At 40.4% G+C, this 23628-nt stretch overlaps 3 protein-coding genes across 4 annotated transcripts in view; 1 reads left to right on the top strand and 2 right to left on the bottom strand.

The window, feature by feature from the left end:
* nudt21 (nudix hydrolase 21) overlaps positions 1–3845 on the bottom strand; it is a 5159-nt gene extending 1314 nt beyond the window's left edge. The window contains exons 1-6 of one of the 2 annotated variants that reach the window (XM_037755238.1): positions 3473–3845; positions 1596–1796; positions 1447–1510; positions 1277–1366; positions 871–946; positions 642–756 (exon numbers count right to left, since the gene is read on the bottom strand). In XM_037755238.1, the coding sequence (XP_037611166.1) occupies positions 642–756; positions 871–946; positions 1277–1366; positions 1447–1510; positions 1596–1796; positions 3473–3594 (668 nt within the window). In that variant the 5' untranslated portion in view covers positions 3595–3845. Of the gene's footprint in view, positions 1–389; positions 757–870; positions 947–1276; positions 1367–1446; positions 1511–1595; positions 1797–3472 lie in introns of those variants that run through there. The other variant, XM_037755231.1, reaches the window with a different exon arrangement.
* Positions 3846–6228: 2383 nt separating this feature from the next.
* On the bottom strand, positions 6229–10383 carry LOC119478695 (flocculation protein FLO11-like). Its single transcript, XM_037753608.1, has 8 exons — positions 10187–10383; positions 9165–9268; positions 8600–9056; positions 8423–8515; positions 8311–8347; positions 8021–8092; positions 6597–7937; positions 6229–6506 (listed from the first exon to the last, which is right to left on the bottom strand). Exons 1-8 carry the CDS (start codon positions 10283–10285, stop codon positions 6229–6231), a joined length of 2481 nt encoding a protein of 826 aa, XP_037609536.1. The 5' UTR covers positions 10286–10383.
* A 3678-nt stretch (positions 10384–14061) lies between these two features.
* Positions 14062–22670, top strand: LOC119476881 (transcriptional repressor CTCF-like). The gene is given in 18 exon segments (XM_037750496.1): positions 14062–14242; positions 16367–16632; positions 16760–16942; positions 17061–17313; positions 17316–17381; positions 17384–17428; positions 17546–17716; positions 17916–18049; positions 18143–18263; positions 18358–18507; positions 18674–18834; positions 18925–19054; positions 19057–19124; positions 19210–19255; positions 19258–19287; positions 19290–19337; positions 20016–20159; positions 21095–22670. Coding segments are annotated over 17 exon segments (2262 nt in total). The 5' UTR covers positions 14062–14242; positions 16367–16386; the 3' UTR covers positions 21361–22670.
* The last annotated feature ends 958 nt before the right edge of the window (positions 22671–23628 follow it).

Genomic DNA, 23628 nt, shown 5'->3' with positions numbered 1-23628 from the left:
ATCAGATCATTCTCTTGCAATATTAATTTAGCTTTTTGCCATAAACCCCTTCCAGCTAATTTAAAGTCAAAATAATAATACAAAAAATACAAAAAAATTCTCTGCACACCTGAATGTGTCACTGGTGCATCGGAGGGCGGCGCAACTTGAATACAAGTGACATACTCCTGCACATACTCCTGTTATTTTTAGATATTATCGTAATCCGCTGCCTTCAATCTTTATCTACAAATACTGTGAGTACAGGTATACGTCTTCTTTTGCTTCCAGGAGTATATAAATAAATTGTGGTGCAGTCTTCAGTGTTGTCATCAGACACTTCAGAAAGATGGACACTATCTAAAAAACTCTTTAGTAGTCTCTATATTCATTGTGCTTTCACTGTGTTAACTGGTGTTGATAAAATGTTTTTATTATGTTACATTCCAAACATGAAAGATACATGCTAACTGATTAGCTAGAAAAGTTACAGATGATACAGTTTTTGTCAGCAATTTAACACATCAAATCCTTGATACAGACAATTCTTGTAATATTTGATTCCAGCCCTTCTGTTTTTAATTTATCCAGTGACAATCATCAGAAAAAAAAACAGGTGTTTCAGTTCAATTTAGCTACTTCCACAATGACATAAACAATACCTGCTCAATAGCTGTGGTAGACTGGAAATGATTGGTCCATATCCAGGAGCGTTGTCATACAGTTCAAACAAAGGTGCTGCCACCAGTTTATAGTTCTTGGGGACGGCAAACAGCGCTGTAGACACACGAATCACAGGTTTACAAACAAGAACCAATGATACTACAGAACTTTTTAAACATCAAAGTTAAAATACAATAATTTCCCAAAGTTATGTTGTGATATACTGACCTTTTTCCTGCAACTGAACCAGGAATAGCTTCTTATGCTCCTTAGGTTTGGTGATGTGAGCTGGAATGTATGGATACTGCAAGAAAACACAACTCTGGATTAGTTCTCATGTTGGTTAGCAATGAAAGTGAAAGTAAGTATGATTATGAACATGTCTTAAAATGTTGTATACATCTCTAAATCATTGCATATTCATAAAAAAATAAATATCTCAAGACGTATTGTAAACCACAATGACTTGCATAACTCGCACAACAGATGCTGACCAGAAGCTGCTGAATCAATACTGATCTGTTAATGCTACACTGCTTTCAATTAAAATATTTAAAATAACAATATCTATTACAAATGTTCCTTCATTTAATTCAATTCTCAAAACTTGTCACTGTCATCTGTGTGTACTAACCTGTGGAGGCTCGAAGTTTGGGCGCCACCAGTTGCCGATACAGTCGTCGATCACCCAGTCCTGCTTCACGCCGTCTTGCCGTCCAAGGATCTAACATCAAAACAAAAGTTACTACGTGTAAACTCCACAATCACCACGGCAATAAGAAGCTTAAACTGTGCTGTAGCTACCTCCGTCATGAGGCGTTTCAGACCCTCCACCTCATCTTCTCCAGGACTCAGCTCTCCCCCGGGCCTGCAGGAGAGACGCAAACTGTCAGACGACTGTTACGACTAACAACACGGCTTCATGCAGGAGCCTCCGAACATCAACTACTCACAGTTTGAAGAAAGTGGTGCCCAGCTGCAGCAGCAGCACATGAGGCAGCCTGTGTTCATGGACAATGAGGACACCCTCCACTGTCCTCCGCATTCCCATTTTATCAAACTCCTCCCGCATCCGTTGGAACCGAGCAGCCACCGAGCTGTCCTTCTCATACAGAGGCTCCTTGGTGCCGAATGTGTAGTTGGTTAGAGGGTACCTGAAGCACAAATACACACATGATGGAACGCCAACTTCAAATGGCTTCTTTTGTCAGATCAACAGTCCCAAAACCAGATCATTTTAAATTATATAAAAACAGAGAAAGGAGAAAATCCTCAAATTTCAGAGGCAAAAAAAATGCAAATATTAGGCTCGATGAATGACTTAAATGATTATCAAAATTACTGCGGATTAATTTTCTTTACAACAGCTAATTGTTTTAGCGATAAGACAAAATTGTATTCAAGATTTTGTCTGCCATAGATTGTATGATTGGGTCTTAATTCAAATATTTTTTTCTGATTTTTAAATGCCACATTTTTCAGCAACAATTTTCTTTTTTGATAACTGATTATGGTTCCAGCTTCTAAAATGTGAATACTTACTGGTCTCCGTAGCCTTCCTTGATAAAACAAAATATGTATATATTATTATTATTATTATTATTATTATTAATAATAATAATCTGTTGATTATTTTCTCAATTGCATAAAATGATAAATGTGTAATGTAATATAAATCATTTTTAAAAGTACGTATCACAAATTCCCAAAGCTGACATTTACTTATTTACTACCAATTTTAAATCTCTTTTAAAAACCCATTTTTATAAAAAGGCTTTTTTTAACTCCGTAAGGCAACAGCTTGGTGCACCTTTTTCCCACACCTTATATTGTCCTCTTTTGGCTTATGTGTAGTAACTTATTGTTTTGATACCACTGGTTACAGGTTGTAGTTTTCTCATTATTTGGTCTCCATGTTTTGTTCTTTTATTGTTGTTTTTATTTTGTCTGTATTTCATTGTATCTGTGCAAGCACTTTGAAACTATGTTTAGAAAGGTGCTATACAAATAAAGATTGTTATTATTATTATTTAAATTGCCTATTTAAAATTAGCCAAAATTATTTAGTTTAATATAATATAGAAGACAATGAAAACCAGCATATATTCCCATTTGCTAAAATTAAACCTATGGGTTTTGGTTGCATATTTGGTTAAAGAAAATTACTTAAAACGATTAAAATGTGAATATTTACTGGTCTCTGTAGCCTTCCTTGATAAAAAAATATATATATATTATTATTATTATTAATCTGTTGATTATTTTCTCAATTACATAAAATGAATTGTGTAATGTAATGTAAATAATCTTAAAAAGTACGTATTAGCCAAAATGATTTAGTTTAATAATATAGAAGATAATGAAAACCAGAATATATTCCCATTTGCTAAAATGAAACCAGTGGGTTAGGGTTGCATATTTGGTTAAAAAAAAAATACTTAAAACGATTAATAATAATAATAAAAAATAGTGGTCAATTAATTTTCTGTCTATCAACTATTTGATTAATCGACTAACTACTTCCGCTCTATAATCGATACCATTGTCTGAGACTCTGTGACTAGTGAGTGAAACAATGAAAGCGTCCTATATGATATTGTTCTTATATTCCCTCTACTCTTGTTGTGAAGCATCAGGTCCAGCCTGGGGCCCCTCTGCTGTGTGGTGGTCTCGTTGTTGTGTCTGTGGTGTGATGATCTCTCCAGCATGGCGCTGTGAGTGACTGACGCACATTGATCTGATTGAGCTGGTTGGGTTGATTAACCAGCGGGCTCATGTAGCTGCTGGTAGCCGCTGTGTAGTGTTGTGTTGTGTTGTGTTGTGGACTCACAGGTTGATGGTCCTCTCCAGACTGAGTGGTTTAGCGGGCCCGCTGATGTATTTGTTGCCGAACTGTCCGGCCCCGCTGCGCGGCCAGCCGGTGGCGGAGCGACTGGGAGGCGCGACGGACATCTCTGGTCTCTGGTCTCTGGTCTCTATGGTTACACGACGAGGCTGGTCCTCCTACCGATACACCGAGGCTGCTGGTACTGGCCTAACTACCTGGATTATCTAGATAGCAAAAGAAAACTCTCACCACTTTGTGGACAGTCTACAACAAATACTGTTTTTTCTAGCGTCGTTTCCCTCGGCCCTCCTCTTCCGGGAGAGGAGCGGGTTTCTGGGTGATGTGCCCGCCAGCGACCCCTGCTGGTCGGGAGAGGAACCGCAGCGGAGTTACAGTCACTGGAGGTCTACACTTCTATGTTGTTACCTGACAATTAATGAAAGCGTTGTAGCGATTTATTTAACTGAACCAACCAAAAACAAACCAAGGTGTTTACACATGTAAGAACTGTATCAACCTGCAACATCCCGATATTATAATAGTCTGTCTGCCTCTAATAAAGGACTGATGTCCTCTTTTGTTAGGTATACAGGACTTAAAGGGACTGTTTGTAAGAATCAGAAATGCTTGTTAACAGCGACACCTGTGGGTCTGCCGTTAAGTCACGAAAGTCAGCGTTGGGCTCGAGCTTGCTCGCTCTAAATAGACATGAAGTGTAGTGTGCGCGCATGAACGTGTAGTGGTGGAGCGAGCTGAGTGAAGGGCAGGCAGGCAGAGGAGCAGAGTACAGCAGAGACTCCGGCCCTGGAGACCAAAGCTACGGTCTCCCCTGCGTCCTCCAACCGCGGCCAACACTGTTTAACAGACGGGCTTCACTAGATATAACTTTGCGGTTTTGGTGCTTCCGTGTTGTTTGTGTTGGAGTCTTGTCTGAACAGCGTAGCCACACGCGAGCACAAATGGGACACCGACCCGGTAGATTTATACGTGTAAGAAGTTACAAACAGTCCCTTTAAGGGGAAGTTCCAAAGTAAACATTTTTCTTCCCAATACACTGCACTACAGAGCTGCTGGGTCACTAATGTTCTGAACTATCATGATCAAAGGTCTTAAACACCCTTAAAACAAGGATCAGGCATATTCTATGTGAAATGGGGCATTAAAGGAGGAAATACTTTCATTTTATTTTTATTTGTTTGGGTTATTCCCCCTTATTTTTTTGTTTTCTGTTGTTGTCTTTGTGTATTAAGCACACCTAAAAGAAAGTGCTTATACTGTTTACACTCCTCTCTCCCAGCAGACCTTTCAGTACCAGGATGTCTGCCAGCATCAACAGGTATGTATGTATAAAAAAATGCTTTTATTCATGATCAGCTATACCTGAGCATATGTGCAAGGTCAAGAGGTAGTGCATTATTATGATTTCCACACTAGTTTTAAATAGACGTTTAGCTCAAAAACACAAGTTAATTTTAAGAAACACTTTGTGAATGAGGCCCAAAATACTCTCTATTAATCCACCAGCTGTTGTGACAGGAGGACCACCTTCATTACATCCTGTACTACTTTGGACAGTTGTCTTCATAAGACTTTATCACCGTAGACACACATATACAGTAACTTTTTCAAAGTATTTGAGTTTGTTGATACATACAACTGCAGATTACCGTAGATAGTAAAGAGCATTTATCGCGGTATTTCAGTTGTGAAAATGTTAGTTTTCTTTAATGACTTCCATTTCAGAATTTAGTTATGAAAAGCTCCGCTGTGCATACATAATACACTGCAGTGCTGTGATGTAAAACAAAAGATGACTTTTGCGTTAATTTGAAAACTGCCTTACAATTAAAATAGAAATAAAATGAAGAAATACCATTTAACATCTAGGGTTATACTTCCCAAGTTGTATGACCTGTGATTTCAGATTATTTGCCAACATTGCAGCATAATAACAGGAATATTCCTACATCCAGTTATAAATCCGACTGGTTTCATTCCCCTATAGAGACCTGCATATATGTGGTAACACTTGTGTTTAACATTGGGCCTTACAAATATAGGAAATATAATAAATGAATATATATGTATTTCTGCATGAAAGTTCATTCTTGACCTTGGAAACAGTAGTTTGACAAAAACCTTAACTCAAGGTCTGCTTACTAGCTTTTTACAGAGCTTTCATCAACATTTCATAGTCCTCCTTGCAGCAGATGGACTTTGTTCAGGCTATTCTGGCACCAAAGCCCATTGTTGAACAGAGACAATGATATAACCAACTAAATTATCTCCATGGCAACTGGGGAAGACCATGTGCTCCTGAAATGGCCAGCAAGTGTACCTTGAGTGAAGATTTTCTCGTCAGAAAACAGGAATTTGTTAGAAATAAACAAGGGACGACTCAGTCAATTCAATATTCCATTTAATAGTCATAACTATGTCTCTTCTCCATCTCTTGTAAACATGGTGTATTTTACCACAGTAGTTGTCTTATGGTACATAATCATACGTGCAATGCAAAAATTCAAACAGAAGTTAAAAAAGGACAAAGACACTGCTGGATTTGTTGATTACATCACACCAAGGGGATCTCAGTTCTTTGGTCCAGTGGCCCACCCTTTGTGGTGTGCTGCTCTAATGTGGTGGTCCCTGTAGGAAGTGCCATGGATCGTCTCCCCCCCCCTCCTCACTCTGTACTGTGGCCTCTCCTGCCCCCGTCACAGTAGTTGGTCCCGTGTTTAGCAACTTCTTTATTCTTAAAATTACTTCTCCCCCTCTTCTTGTTTTTGACCTCCTAGCTCCCCCTTGTCGCTGCACAGCTCATCATCTCTTCCTGATGAAGCTTCAGCCGCTCCCTCTTCTGATTTCATTGTGTCTTCTTCAGGTTTCACACTTTCTTCCTGCACGTCTTTCGTTATCACTTCGCTGTTAGAAGTGAGAGCTGGTTTCTCATTTTCATTCTCGCTCACCTTCCCATCATCAACAGCTTTCTCGCTCTCATTCGTCTCAGTTTGCTTGCTCTTTTGAAGCTCCTCATCTACTGTAGAGAGAGAGAAACACAAAAACCGTCATTCAACATACATCTACTGCATACATATACAATACATACTCATAGGATTAAAAAACGTACCCTCTTCTGCAGGCCCTGCACTGGATATTTCTTCAGGAGATGTCTGCAGATCATTATCTTGGCCAGGACTATCATTAGAGAGGGCCGGACTGGTCATATGGGGAGAAGTAGCACTTGAGTTATCAATAGTTGGCGTGAGGGTAGCGCTGATGTCGTTAGTGTAAGGTGGGTCTGTGTCAGTCAGGAGCGGGGAGCAAATTGCAGCTGCGGTAGCTGAACTGGCGGTGGAAGTGGTATCTGCACGGTTTAAACTGGTGGCGGTGGAAGTGGTGTCTGTGGGGTTTGTTTCACTGGAAGAAGTGGAGGGAAGGGAGATATCAGCAGGGCTAGGGGTGGCTGGATGAGTAATGGTGGAAGTAGAGATCATGCAGTTGGTGGATGTTGGGCTCGTAGTGGTGGTGGTGGTGGTGGAAGAGGTGGAGATGGTGGGAGGAAGGGCAGAAGAGATCAGGGTGGAGGGAGAGGTTATGGAGGCGACAGGTGAAACTGCATCAATTGAGTTAAGAGGTGGAGATGTTGTTTCAGTGACTGATGAAACTAAAGTTACAGAGCTAGAAGAGGTGACTCGAGTGGGATCATTACAAGCTTCAGTAGCTGAACTGGCTGGTGGCATATCTGATGGTGAAGAAGCTGTGGTGGTGACAGAAATAGCTGCATCACCACCAGCAGCAGCAGCGGGAGTAGCATCAACTGGGAGAACACCATTTAGCTCTGGGAAAGTCGGTTTAGTTGACAGATTTGTTGCGGAAACCGAGCTTTCATTGCTGGGAGCAGAAACCGTTCCCGAGGTGGTAATGGAAGGCGTAGTTATTGTTGTTGAGGTGGATGCTGAAGTGATGGACTGAGAGGAAGCAGAGGTAACTGAAACAGTGGTGGGGGGCTCTGTGGGTGTAGTGGTGCTTGTGAGAGTTGTCTGAAAGGTGGAGGTGGGCGGCTCAGTAACTTCAGGGGTAGAAGGTTTGCTGTCGAGCTCTGTAACATCTGTGGGTGTTGTAGTAGCTGCTGCATCGGCGTTAACAGAGTCAGTGCATATATCTGTGTCGGAGGGAGGTACAGTACTTGTAAAACTGTCAGGGACTGAGTTTGAGATTGTCGGTGCAGTAGGAGTGGTGGTGGTGGTGGTGGTAGTGAGTGCAGGAGGGGTAGACGGAGCTGCAGTTGGACTCTGTTTAGTGGGCGTGTTTGTCTCCCCTTCCTGTATTTGGGCGAGCTCATTCTCAGGTGTGTTGCGGCCAGATGTTGAGGGGGGTGGACCTGGCTTGAGAACGGGCTTTGGAAGCAAAGCGGGTTTCCCAGCTGACTCGTGTGACGACACGCTTGGGCGAATTTGATGCCTTGTATCTAAATAAAAAAATGAGCATGCAAATTATTTTGCTTATCACAAACATACTGTATGAGAGAGTGAATCTGTGTTTGTGTTTTACCTGATGACGCAGACATCGTTCGAGGTTTTGAGAAAGTAGGTGGTGGCTCAGGTTTGCTGTCAATGATAGTACCTGACAAGAGGAATTAATTCAGTATTATGTCACTAAAGCAGTCTTATTAGCCCAAAGAGATATTACATTTCTTTAATGGAGGCGTGATCAATGTTAAAAAAGTCCCTCCTTTTGATTCAAATCCCTCAACTTCAAAGATTAATCCTGCTTCATTAACACTAAGCTGGAGCAGAGAGCAGTTTAATCATAATAAACATCGAACAGATAAAGGGACATACCTTCAGATTCTGCTTTTTTCATCTCTCCCTCCTGATTCTACAAGAATAAAAGAAGCATTTAAACACTGAAGACTCCAACAATACACACATGTAAATTCAGACATTCACACACCTGTGTCTCTCCTGGCTGAGCTTTGGAAACTCCAATACGTTGAAGCATGAGATGGAGTTTCTGTTCAAAGCTATGTTGGCCTTCGAGTTGTTTCTGAAATCAGCAACAGCAGAGTAGTGAGTGCTTTTTAAAATGTATCTACTGATCTAAATGAATGTATGACTTACTAACACTCACCTTTGAAGTGTGTCTGGCATTGGTAGTCCCCACTGCCGCTGATCCAGACAGCAAAATGAGAGACTGGGACTTCCCTTCTCTGAGAGCTCGGCGGGGAGGCACCACTTCACCCCTCAGTGGAGCGCCAGGTGTCTCCTGAACAGCTGACTCTCCAGTTACAGCACCGGGATGTTCCTTTGCTTTCTCCTTTTCATTTTCCTTGTCGTGTTCCTTGACTCGGTCCTTATCTTTGTCTTTCTCGGCTCTGGCGACCTCCCTGAGCGGGCGGATGAGATCAGCGATGGAGGCCTTTTTGGTTCGCCCCTCCTGGCTTGGTTCTGATTTCAGACCTCGTCTCTTTTTGAGGGTGAAGAAATCACCGAGCTTCCTCCTGAGTGTTTTCGTCGGGGGTGCAGTAGGGACAGAGCTGGCAGGAGCCACTTCATGCACTGTGATAGATTCCTCATCTTGCTTTTTCCTATATAGAGGATCATATACTGTAGATCAAACCAATACTGAGTGCTACAGTATACGTTTATCAAAGCAGTATTGTTAGTATCTAGGTTTGCTAAATATCAGTACTCACGGTGTATCAGTAGGAAGTACTCTCTTGGTAAAGAACTCTTCAACTCCTTCATCCACTCTCCCCATGAACTCAAGGACTTCATTGTCACTTTCAATTATCGTCTCCTAATGACCACACACACACATAAAAACCATTTTACACCAAAGATCAAACAAACTGATGTTGAAGAGCAACTTGCACCACTTTACATTACATAATCCTATAACCTATGAAAAACCCACACACTCTGGCACTAGTGTTTCTTCTGCCTCTATAGGTGTATTTTGGTTTGAATCTCTCTACAAACCAGCCTCCTGGGAGTCAGTTGCTCAGTAACGTACAATAAGAGGGGGGCGTCACTGGATTTTACATGCAGAATGAAAGCAAGATTCAGCCAATGTAGGTAATGTGATATCAAAATTATAGCTATACAGCGTTGCATCATCCTGATCATATTAACATCTGTAGCCACAAGTAGCAATAAAAACCAGGAGGTTGACTGCAGAACACAAATTTAGCAGAAGTCACCGTTATATGATATCCTGTCAGGGGAATTGCTTGAATTTGGTCTCCCTGGCCACCGGCTCCAAGGGAGTGACTGTCTGTATGTCTACATCCTAATAGCTCTGTGACAACAGGATCAGCTCAGTGGAAAATGGAGAGATGATCACACACATTTGGACACAATCCTGTTCAAAAATGAAAACAGCAGCAGCTTTTTTTCAGTGAGAGAAGGAGAAGATCATTCAGGCTACACTATACCACTCGCTCTCATATAGTCGTGATGCTCTTACACACAGAAAATACCAAGTGGGTTCATCAAACAGCCGGTGACCGGTACAATGGGACTGCCTTTTTCAAGCAGGGACCAGGCATCTTTTACAGCACTCCCCCCTCCAACCTTCCCTTCCCCCTGCCTCTCCCCTCTGTACCCTATTACATCTCTCCCTCCCTTCCATTTTCTCTCCTCACACCACACACACCACCTTTTCCCTCACTCTCCATCTTTACAAAAACCTCTCTCTCATCCTCCTTCACAGTACCTGGGGTCTGCTGGGACGATAGTTCAGTTTTTGTCGGTGAGGTCTCGGTCTGCTCTGGGTGTAGTGCCTGAGCGCTGGTCCGCCCAATGGCAGCTCCATTGGGGAGACACGGCACGCTGTTGCCGTGGAGCTCTGTTGCCTTGGCTCTGTTGCTGAGGCACCGTTGCTAAGAGCTGGAGCAGCAGCAGTATGTAATGCCTCCACTGAGGTAGGAGGGGCCAGGCTGGCTAGACTGACAGATTTGACAACAGAACCTCGCCTTTCTCTGCCCCCTCCCCTGGACCATGAGAAAAAGATGGTGATAAAATAAGAGGAGGCAGAGAGATGGAGGAATAAAGTGACCACACTAACATCTGTTTCCTCCCTGCATCCTAGCCTACGACAAGAACATACATATGAGTATACTGCAATGGAAATAGATGAAATGAACAAAATGTTCTAATGGTTATGTAACAAATTAATAATTTATTTTATATGCGGAAAAGATGCTCTGAAATGCTGTAATTCAAAGCAAGATGTCTCACCAATACTAGAGAAAACAAATAGTCCTGAGAGGATTGTTCAAGCCTTGATAATGGGCTGTAAGACTTGCTCAGAAACCATGACATAAAACACAGGCACACACCCACAAGCACCAGTCTCTGTGTGTCTTCATTACACTATAATTCCCCTGAGGGTGTGTGTATAGGGAGTTTAACAGGAATTGTGTTTGAATACTTGATATCCAAACTGGTTTGAAACACTTTGATATAAATGGATCATTTACAATGGCTTCTAGGGGTGGGGAAAAAATCGATACAGCATAGTATCGCAATATTTTGTGTGGCAATATTGTATCGCTACACGACCGTCAAGTATCAATCTTTTATTAGGCTATATTAAATATTAACCTCTTAAAAATCCGACGGATAGCGGGCTCAGTCTTAAAGCTAAAGTGGTATCATACTGTATGAAACTAGAAAGGAAACGATTGGTACCAACCATGTCATGTTAGTTTGTCAGGAAGAACGCTAAATAACGCTCCAAAGTTACGCTACATTTTGGTGAGGAAAAACTGGCATGGCCATTTGCAGAAAGGTCCCTTGACCTCTGACCTCCAGATATGTGAATGAAAACTCTGAGATGAACAGAGTGAGAACTGTATCTTTTATAAAACAGATGTTGACAATAATTTGCAGTTAATATATCTAACCACAATTCTTGCAAAATCTTTAAATCTGCAATAAGATCGTATCGTGACTTAAACCTGCAGTAGGCCGAAAGTCTTTGGCATTGTTGCGCAAAAAATCTATAATAACCTTTCAGCATCTTGTAATTCAAGTGTTCTGAGAGAAAACTAGACTTCTGCTCCTCCTCATGGCTCTGTTTTCAGGCTTTAGCCCGTGATGGGAGACTTTGGCCAATCACAGGTCATTTCAGAGAGAGAGCGTTCCTATTGGCTGTGCTCCGGCTGGTGGGCGGTGCTTGGTAGTTCCTCAACAGATCTCAACATGGCTGACGGATCACAAACTTGTATCATTTTACAGCTAAACTGTACACTACAGGATGATTCTGAAAACATTTGAGGTGGGAAATAGACATTACAGTAACAGAATATTGATTCATATTTGATCAGCGCTGCCTAGTTTGACCGTTTGATCAGAGTTTGCGAGTGATTGACAGCTGCTCAGAGACGGCAGGCTCCAGCTTGGCTCTGATTGGTTGTTTTCCTCCGATCTGTGAACATACATTTCGTTACATTACGTATTACATTTGAACATAACTATATACTGTATATAACTATATACATATATACTGTATGTGTATATATATATATAATTATATATATTTATGCATATATATGTGTATATATACATATATGTGTGTATATTTATATATATATATACATATATACATATATATATAAATATATGTTTATATATTTACATACATATATATGTGTATATATATATATATATTTATATATATGTTTATATATTTACATATATGTGTGTATATATATATATATATATATATACACACATATATATATATGTATGATTATTTGGATGTCAACTTCAATCTTCAATACACTGTGAGTGACACATTTATAACAATCCTTGGGCTGGTGTACACAATGAGGACTGTCTGTGTGTTGTGAGGCCCAGCCCTACACCTACAACATTCATACTGCCCTCTTGTGACTGATTTTATGAATTTCTTTAATTCTCAAAATTACTTGTAACCTCTATTTAAATGCAGTTAAAAAGATTTTCTCTCAGTTTTTTATTATTTATTTTTTTTATTGATAAATTTACATTACAATATGGCATCGTACAGAACAGTCCACAACTACAAGGGAACAGACAAGCCTGGAAATTGGCGTACAGTGCATAAGAGTGTGGATGAAGAGAGAGAAAAACCCCCAAAAAACCCAACAAAACCAAAAGTAAGGGAGTGTGTGAATAGGTCTAATAGTACTAGGGGTTCTCTGTAAGGTTAAGGTCTTCAACTAACACTGAAAACCTCATAGCATAATTTTTTCTTCATATGTTTCAGAGATGAAAAGTAAAGACACAGCTCCTCATGAAAAACATAGACATTTTGTGTATATTTTTGTGTTTTTATGTATAAAAAACTTTCCAAGAATGATTATGAAATTGATTACCAGGTCAAGTAATGGGATCTTTCACAATCGTACCTAATATAATATTTTCCTTTGTTAGATTAGAAAAAATGTACAAATTTAGTGGACAACCATTAATGCAAATCATCCCAGAAAGCATTAGCAAAAATATATTCATAAAGTAAATGTTCTGTAGTTTCAATGTGTTCATCACAGAATGAGCAATTATTGTGATCAAAACCAAAACGGTTTCTTAAGGATTCAGCAGAGGGGTATATTATATATATTTCATTGAGAACCGTAAAGTGAACCTCCTTCACTTTTGGTGCAATAGGAAATTTGAAGAATTTCGATCTTCGACTCTCAGCATCTTTATTAGAGAAAAATGTTAGAATTTAATTTCTGTTTAAAGAGAACGGATATAATTCTTTAGTAAAGGTTGTTGGGTAGTAACAGTGTTGGGAGAAACTAGTCACTAGTTGATGGAGTTACGTAATTGAATGACAAAATAAATGTAATTGTCAGCTAGGCTACAGTTACTGAGAAAAAATAAGTAATTAAATTGTAGTTACTAATAAAAATGTTGGTGATTACAATCTGAACATATTTTTGATAAAAAGCTTATATGTTGAATATAACATTCATTATGTTGCTGAATTGAATGAAATTGTAATTAAAATAGCTACATTACGTATTACATTTTAACATAACTTTATATATATATATATATATATATATATATATATATATATGTATATGGGTATGTTAAAATGTAATACGTAATGTAACTATTTTAATTACAATTTCATAGTAATTAGGGTATATGTATATATGTATATATATATGTATATATATACATATATATATATGTATATAAGTATATAAGTATATAGGTATGTATATATATATACATATATATGTATAGAAGTATAGAAGTATATAGGTATGTATATATATATACATATACATGTATAGAAGTATATAAGTATATAGGTATGTATAGGTATATGTATATGTATATATGTATATAAGTATATAAGTATACATATATATACATATATATGTATATATATGTATATATATGTATATAAGTATACATATATACATGTATATATATATATATATGTATATAAGTATATAAGTATATATGTATATGTAGTTGTATGATCTCTCCTGTCTCTGGAGGACACGCCCCCGGCTGGATTCAAAAGTGGCGCGCAGCAGCCCTCGCGCCTCTCGGCCCCGCCCCTCGCGCCCTCCGGCTGAGTCTCTGCGCATGCGCGGTGGCTCTTAAACAACCGCCATTTTGTGTTAGGCCCACTCTTCCTTAAGCGGGAGAAAACTATTAGTCCGGCGCTCAGCGGGTACGGACCGTCACACCGGGACTGAAGCAGACCACCGCATGCAGCGGGCATCCAGCTGAATATACCGGGGGAACGCATCAGTCGGGAGTAAGTGAAGAGGTCCCTCTACCTCCGGACGCGGGGAGGTGTTTGTAGGATCCGTCGCCGGCCTCTAGGTGTCACGGTAGGGCTTACCGAGCAGCGCGCTGGCGGGGGGTGTTTGTCTCCCTCTATCGTTATCCAAAACGCACTAAATCTCTCTATAAACTATAACTCCAGCTCTGTGTTCAGCCCGTGTGAGCTCCTGGGCTGCTCTGTGGTGGTAATAGCAGCGGGATGGCTGTTCCTCTGAGTCTCGGTGTTGTTGAGGTAGTTTGGGGCCTGACGTCCATCTTATCGTCCCTTTGTTTCCTGTTTCACACCGACTCGCGCTCACACTCCAACAACACGAGCTCCTGTTCAAGTAGTTTACCTCTTCAACAACAGCACCCTCTTTCCACTTAAACTGAACCGATAACGAGATGTAACACAGTACGGTAGATAACGCGTTATGAAACAGGCGACGGAGTGACTCAGAGTATCGATTGATTGATCGGCTGTTATCTGTTTGTGTAACCAGCACAGGAAGACGTGAATAAGTCACTTTTCTAAAGTTTACCTCGCTGTTAGACAACACTACAGTGTGATTATGCACGATGAACTAGTCCGGGTTGTTTCTTCACCACATATTGATCATGTTAGTGCTGATCTGAGCTCACGCTGCTGCGTAGTAAAGTACTTTATGTGCCTCTAGTGAGCCTCAGGGTGTCATTCATTGCCTGCCCTCTGTGTGTTATGGGACATGCTAGAGATATCTCTATAGTGCACTTCTTACTACAGTTTAGTGCATTATATATATCACATAACACTACATTTCAGATGAGTTTGTTTTCTCTCAATGCAAGCAGTCATCTGTTTGAACTTCTAGGCTCCAACAGATGTACACAGGTAACTTTAAGGCTTGACAATCGACTGCTATCGTTTGTGTAACCAGCACCGGATGACGTCACTTTTCTAAAGTTTACATCACTGTTGGACAACACCACAGTGGGATTATGCAGGATAAACTAATACAGTTTGTTTCTTCACAATGTATTGATCATTTGAGTTGTGATCTGAGCTCCAGGTACTTTATGTGACTAGTCAATCTCAGGGTGTCATTCATTACCTACACCTCTGTGTGTTATGCTATAGAGTAATGCTAGAGACCATCTCTATATAGCACTTTAACTACAGTTTAATAATAATAATTAGACTTTTATAGAGCCTTTCAGAAACCCAAGGAGCTTTACAAAGAGGCTAAATCATACTAATAAATAACACAGAGGAGAAACTATAGCTAAGTAATTAAAGAGTGATGTGTAGGAAGAGTCAGCTGAGATCAGAGGCCTTGATGAACAGGTGGTGTTGGAGGTGTCTTTTGGAAAATGTCCAGGGACATTTAGTGCATTATATATATCACTTAAAACCACAGCTCAGTTGAGTTTATTTTCTCAATACTAGCAGTCATCTGTTTGAACTTTAAGGCTCCAACAGATGTAGACAGGTCAATGTAAGGCTTGACAATCCATATCACAAGAACCTGTAGTTGGGAGTGTTTTATACTTTATGTTTATGTTTATAAAGAGAAACACACTGCAAGTAAAGTATTAGTTGATTAGGTCATTAAAGGCAAAACTAATCAATGGCCCCATTGATCTATGGATCAACACACTCGCCCATAGTGGAGTTTTATAAACATCCACCACTGATATTATTATTATTGTTATTTTTATTATAATCAGCCTAATGGAGGTGAAGTTTAGGGATGCACCAAATACGACCTTTTCAGTCCAGATATCAATACTGATACCTGGGCTTTGGGTATCGAGCGATGCCGAGTACCGATCCGATACCAGTGTTTCATTAATAAGATGTATGCCTCACTGTGTGGAAGTGACTGGGATCATTCTTATGTGTAAAGCAACATCAGGTTTGACCTCCTAACCTAATAACATAAAATGTACCAATAAATACATTCAGCATCGGTGCATCCGTAGCGAAATTAAATGCAGCTTCAGAGCTCGCAGCGTTTCTCACAAAACGTCCCAGTTAACTCAGGAAAATCCACTCGCAGTGGAAAGTTGTCACAATTTATCCTCATCGCCCACGCAAGCTTGTCTCACTTTTTGATTCATGTCTTTTCTATTAAAGGTGTTAGTTGGCCCATTGCCATGGAGGGCGAGGTTATTTCCATGGAGACCACTCAGACCGCTGAAGGAAAGGCCCTGTCAGAGGCTGGAGATGCTTTGATACAGGGGGCAGTCATAGCTGCACATGGGGAGGTGACTGAGAACATGGAGATGATGGTGATGGACACTCTCGATCCGACTCTGCTGCAAATGAAGACGGAGGTGTTGGAGGGCGGCGGCACCGTGACTGTTACCGGTGGAGATGAGGGACAGATCATCACGCTCCAGGTTTGTATAAAACACAAGTTAGGCAATCGAGTTTGCTCTAATCTAATGTTGGACTATCAGTAACGGGCCTTGTTGTGAAATGTTGTTGTGGTGTGATCAAGTTGAAAAGGTTGTTTCTTCTATGTAGGTGGTGAATATGGAGGAGCAGACGGGAGCTGCGTTAAGTCTTGGGCAGCTTCAGCTGGTGCAGGTACCCGTCACAACAGCAACTGTTGAGGGGCTCCAGGCCACCTACGTTGATGCATCAGGAGCTAACAAGGACGCAGAGCCGGTTATCTGTCACACTCTTCCCTTGCCTGAGGGCTTCCAGGTGAGAAACGACTGTGCTGGTGTGTCATAAGATCCGTCCCTTATGGTTATGTGACTTGGCATACTCCTTTTGTTGAAAAGAGTCTGGTCACAATAAGATGCATAATGTTTTCTTTTAGGTGGTAAAAGTGGGTGCCAATGGTGAGGTAGAGACTGTAGAGCAGGAGGAGCTGCATGCAGTCCATGAGGAGCTTCAAGGGGTGGTGGAGGAGGAGGAAGAAGAGGCAGCAGGAATAGAAGCCACTGTGCCTCCACAAGAAGACCCAGAATGGTCCAAGGACCCAGACTACCAGCCCATCTCCGGTATCCGTAACAGAGGGAAGAAGGGAAAGAAGAGCCGCCTGCGTTACGGAGACGGCGAACGTGACATGGACGTTCTGTGTACGACTTTGAAGAAGAGCAGCAGGAGGGGCTGCTGTCAGAAGTGAATGCTGAGAAGGTTGTGGCAACATGAAGCCACCAAAGCCCACCAAGATCAAGAAAAAAGGTTAGACTTTAACACGGTTTCTTTTAGATATCTCAACACGATGCTGAGAAAGACACATTCAGATTGTGGTTTGTCTATGTGATGTTCCTCTTTATAATCCTAAAATGTTGTGTCCAGGTGTAAAAAAGACTTTCCAGTGTGAGTTGTGTAGCTACACCTGTCCAAGGCGCTCCAACCTGGACAGACACATGAAGAGCCACACCGATGAGAGACCACATAAATGCCACTTGTGTGGACGGGCCTTTAGAACGGTCACACTACTGAGAAACCACCTCAATACACACACAGGTAAGGCAAAAAAACAATACTTATACTTGTTACTTGAAAACATTTTGCTAGAGTTTTTAATACTTTAGATAAATGGGTATGTTAAGGATTTAAACTTTTCCTCTTATAGCTGGCTAGCTTTACTTGAATTGTTATTATAGAATATTTTCATTAATAAATGGCGATGTTCCTTCATTCTCACTTCTTTCTATTTCTTTAGGCACCCGGCCACATAAATGCCAAGATTGTGACATGGCATTTGTGACCAGCGGTGAGTTGGTGCGTCATCGTCGCTACAAACACACACACGAGAAGCCCTTCAAATGCTCCATGTGTGACTACTGCAGTGTGGAGGCAAGTAATCACATGTTGTTACTGTGTTACGTATCCCATCTGTAATTTACACCCAGGATAAGTTCATATTTAAATTTTTCTGTCTATTTGTAGGTGAGTAAGTTGAAAAGGCACATCCGCTCTCATACAGGGGAGCGACCCTTCCAGTGCAGTCTGTGCAGCTACGCTAGCAGAGACACCTACAAGCTGAAGAGACACATGAGGACACATTCAGGTAACATACTTGCCCCATCTTTAGGTTAAAAGAAAGGTTACTCCCAGTTTGAGAAGAGTACCTCACTCACTAAATTCTCTCCTGTTTGGTGCAGGTGAAAAGCCGTACGAGTGCTACATCTGCCATGCTCGTTTCACACAGAGCGGCACCATGAAAATGCATATTCTGCAGAAACACACGGAGAATGTGGCCAAGTTCCACTGCCCACACTGTGATACTGTCATCGCACGCAAGAGCGACCTTGGTAAGTTAGATCATGTAGTATGTCCATATAAACTATGGTTGTAAGAGAAATCATGTTACATCACATCTTGCAGATTTTATAATGGAAATATTGTCTAAACTTACCAGTCCCAGTCAGGAGTATTGGTGTGGCCCTATATAAATGTATTTGCTGTTTTCTATTCCAGGTGTTCACTTGCGGAAGCAACACTCATTTATTGAGAAGGGAAAGAAATGTCGCTACTGTGATGCCGTGTTTCATGAGCGATACGCTCTCATCCAACACCAGAAGACCCACAAGAATGAGAAGCGCTTCAAGTGTGAACAGTGTGATTACTGCTGCAGACAGGTGTGTGTCAAGTGGAATATGAAGCACTTCTGAAGTATTACTTTATTTTAATGCTAAATAAAAAATTTTCTCTGTTCTATTCCCTCGTAGGAACGCCACATGGTAATGCACAAGCGTACGCACACGGGGGAGAAGCCGTTTGCCTGCAGCCAGTGTGAGAAAACATTTAGGCAGAAGCAGCTTCTGGACATGCATTTCAAGCGCTACCATGATCCCAACTTTATCCCACTGCCTTCGTCTGCAGCAAGTGCAGCAAGACGTTCACACCGCAGGGTAGGACTGAGCTCTGAGTTTTAGCACACACACACACACACACTTGCCTGTTTTTTACAGTATGTCACTGAGTTGTAATGGTTGTGTGTGTGCGCTCCACAGAACACCATGCTGCGTCACAATGAGAGCTGCAATGGTGAAGTCGAAGAAGAAATGGAACTCCCGCACCCAAAAAGGCTCGTCGGGCAGGAAGAGGAAGATGCAGTCTAGGAGAGACGAGGATGACACAGGTATTGTTTACGTGGCAAATCTGTTATTTTGTGTAGCGGTCCATCAATTTGACACCAGAATAGGCAATGAAAATTTGTCAAACTAGGTCAAAGGAGTCCATTTATCATTTGATCTGGCTATAAAAAGTTGCCTGGTCAGTTGTGACTTTAATTTTACTTTCTAAAGGCCTTTGCACACCAACCTTTGCACCTTTTTTTTTTAACGCATTTTTAATCCGTCATACGGTTTTATAAAAAAACAAAAAAAAACATTACACACACAAACCTTGCGTGGAAAATCAAACCTTTTCCAAAAACCTTTATGACTGATGAAAGGTTCGGAGTCGGTTGGTAAACTTGATTGACACAAACGTGAGGTTGTATTTATTTTTAAACGTGCCACTATTTCGGACGAAACATACGGATTTGGTGTGCAAAGGCCTTCAGTGTGCTCAAAATGTTCATCAGGAGGATATTGTTTTGGTCTACGGGACTTTGCAGTCTTGATAACCTCCCAGTTTTGGTTACTGAAGTTTGTACAGGACCGGGCACATTTATCACTGAGTTGGCACATAAAACCCAACCAGGATGCAGTTCATATATTGTAGTGGTGGTTTTATGGAGTAAGATTGTCGGCAAATGTGCTTATATCAAAATGTAATTAATATCTGCTTGATGTCATTACTCCTTCACCTGTAGAGGATGAACTGGACGAGATAGAGGAGGAAGACGAGCTAAGTGAGATTGAGGTTGAACAAGCCCCACCAGTCGTCCCTATCCCAGCCCCTATCGAGCCACCAGTCAAGAGGAAACGTGGACGTCCCCCGAAGAGCAAACCAGACAGTAAGTGTTGCCACACAAAGTGAGACTCGATAGCTGCTAATGCGGTGGTTTTCAAAGTAAGGGGTTCCAGGGGGTGCCCAGCAAAAATGGGAATAATTTAGTTTCACTATAATTCCATCCATAAGTAACACAATGACAGAAATGTCATGTGTAATATCACTTTTTTTTTTTATTACTTTTTCAATATTATGCGCAATATTAATTTTTTAATTTAATTTTACTAAATAATAAAACTTACTTTTATTCTTTGTTCTCTTATTTGTTCTGTTATTGTGTTATCTGTGTTAATACTTCTCATACACTTAATATTTATTACTCTGTTTTTATTCTTAGGTGTTGTATTATTTGAACTCTCTGGCAAAAGAATTTCCTTCAGTATTAATAAGTTCTCTTATGACAATTTTGATCATGGGTTTCATACACTTTCTGTAATAAAACATGTAAAAGCAAAAATCCTGTTCGATGGGGGACCCCGGGAATCAAATGGGGGTCCGTGGTCTTATTGTGTCAGTTTAGGGGTCCTTGAAAAGGTTTAGAAAACCACTGTGCTAATAGACTGTTTGTCTGATCATAACTGCATAGCTAATATATTAAGGGCGTTTCATATTATGTACGATTAATTCGTACTGTGCCCGAGTAGGATTGCCCCAACTCCCCCGCCGCTCAGCCTTCACATTAGTAATGTTGTTCCATACCCGAGTACACTTGCCTCATCTTTCACGTGTATTTGTTTATGTTAGAGATCAAGCTGTTCTAGCAGCAGAGCATTATAAAACACCTCATTCGTCTTAAGTCTTTCCAACAATCACCAACTCTGGTTTGGTTGAAATAATCCCCTTATCTCACAGAGTTAGATGTGAAAATATGCCGCTCTACATGTTGTTTCCCCCCGCTGTCTGGTAGTACCAGAAACTGACCTGAAACTCTCTTAACAGCGGCTGCTATCATCCGTGTGGAGGACGAGGCCACTGGAGAGGTGGATGACATAATTGTGAAGAAGGAGGTCGCGGACGATCAAGATGACCAGGAGGACGGCAACGATGAAGCCGTGGAGCAGGTGGTGGTCGGCGGAGGGAAGTCTCCCATCACGCTGGAGGAGGTGCCCCAGGAAGAGGGGACCGCAACGGAGATGGCGCCGCCTGTTGCCCCACCTAACGGAGACCTCACCCCTGAGATGATCCTAAGCATGATGGACCGGTGATGGATGTGAGGGTCGACCCTGTAAACACACACACACAGACCCCCCCCCGATCACATCTTCATTTTTAATTCTCGTCATTTAGGATTACAAACACTTGCATCTGCACAGAAACAAACATCACTGTTGTAATTTAAGATTTGCTTTTTAATCATGTATTGATAAAGAGTTGGATGAGTGGAAAAAAAAAAGATTTTTAATAAGGATTTACCTACCAAAAAATACATTAGCGTGCATTTAAGTTTGAGGTGGCTGTAATTGACAGCAGTATCAAGCGCTACGCTACATTATATAAATTACGAATCTCCTCTGACTGAGTATATTTCTATGATATAGTCCACTAAAAATGTTTTAATGTGATAGACTGTGTGAATATAGTTTTCTAAAAGATCTGGGTACACTTTCATCTTTTCTTTCAAAGCCTTTTTGTTTTACTTGTTTAGACACCGTGTGAGTAAAAGTTGCTAAATAGATAGCAGTGCATCCATAATGTGGACTTTGCTTTACTTTTTTGCCATAATTCCAGTCAATGTTTCATATCCTCACTGAAGAGCATCATGTACCTCTGTTATGACAGAAACCTGCGATGAAAAGTGGCTTTTTGGGTTTGACTTTTTAGAGAAAAGTACATTTAGGCCCAAGTTGAAAGTCACTGATACATCATCAAAAATGTCATAAGATTGCAGAAACAGGCAACTTTGAAGAAGATGATACTGCCGTTAATCACAGCCAATTCAAGATAAGAAATATTTAATATTGTATTTCTTTTTCTGTGGTTAGTAATTCCTTTTTTTTTTAAGAGCCAAGTCTAGTTTTTAAAAGCTTAATAGACTGCTTACCTTATGCTCATTTCTTGCAACTGTGACACCCCTAGATGACTTGTATGTACTAAACATTGTCACTGATAAGTGCAAGGAACGTTGTTTTGCTCCCTTTTGTAGCCATTCCACTTTGGGTTGATGTTTTCCTTTTCTACCATTGGCAATGCAATGCGACGTATGCAGCTGAATGACATTTTAATAACTGTGTGGCAGACGAGAACAGATGTATGACTGTACAACTGATTTTTTTTAAAAGGTAGACGTTGAGACTGATGTTTCTGCAGCTGTAATAATCTTGATCATGGATATTTAAAATCAGTCTGGTTTGGGAGAAGTTAACATGTGTTAGTGGTACAGTTACAGCCCCAAGAAAGTATGGTTTAGAAAAAATGTTCATCAAAGTTAGCTGAGAAACAACTGAGTGCTAACACAGAAATGTCAGGTGTATTTTGCTTGCAAATCTATTTTATTAAACGGACTACTTGATATCAACATCTCCACTCATTTGTATGTCTAAAGAAACGGATATGAACTGACACCAGTGGGCTCGTCTCGACTACTCTATTCTTCAAATATGTCCAACTTTGATAACCTTTTCATTTAGCCATTTATTCTCAGTCATCAACCAAAATGTTCTCCTAAGGATTGTGAGTGTTGGTTTCAGCTTTTGCAGTAAGTCTTCTACATGACCATGGGGGCTGTGGTGGCTTTGTCCACTGATAGTCTCTCTATTCAGGGACTACAGTAGGAAGATGGTAGTCCACTGAAATTGAGCTTGATAAATAATTATTTTCATACCTCTTTCTGTACATTCAGAAAGTTGGGGGTAACATGCCGGTAACGTTTTTTTAATATTTAGTCATTTAATTCACTAAGCAAGCCTGTATTTAACAGGTAAATGTGTGTATCTGTGTCTTGAGCAAAAAGGAAAGTTATTTTGCTCTAACTGTCTATTGTGGGAATAATTTAATTTTTAATTATAATGTAGAGCTTGGTGATATAACGATGCATATCATCAAAACGATAAAAGATAAAAAAATTTAAAAAGTCTGTCGTGATTGAAAAATTAGCAGCCGAACTGCATTGCAGTAATATTTACGGTCAATACTAAGAAGAAGAGCTTTTACCTAAACAAGCTACTTTGTTGTTTGTTTTTGTTATTTTTTTCTCTATAATTTAACATGAACAAGTGGAAAGTCTATTAGTAAATTTTGCAGCCTCTCTTTTCTACAAACACAAAGTACAAACAAGACCCACTTACTAGTTTAGCTTAGTTTTGATAAATGTTACCCACCAAATAAAATAGATTTATTTCAGTTAATAGGATAATCCCTCAGTTTGAGGTTCATGTGTGATAGATATTGGCTCAACAGGCAATAAATAGTATGATGCAAAAAAATACTGAGCAACTTTCTTTGCATGTGACATGTCACATGAGTGCCCATCATGT

Source organism: Sebastes umbrosus, chromosome 2, assembly GCF_015220745.1.
Source record: "Sebastes umbrosus isolate fSebUmb1 chromosome 2, fSebUmb1.pri, whole genome shotgun sequence".
Taxonomy (NCBI): Eukaryota; Metazoa; Chordata; class Actinopteri; order Perciformes; family Sebastidae; genus Sebastes; species Sebastes umbrosus.
This window is presented reverse-complemented; position numbering and strand designations above follow the sequence as displayed.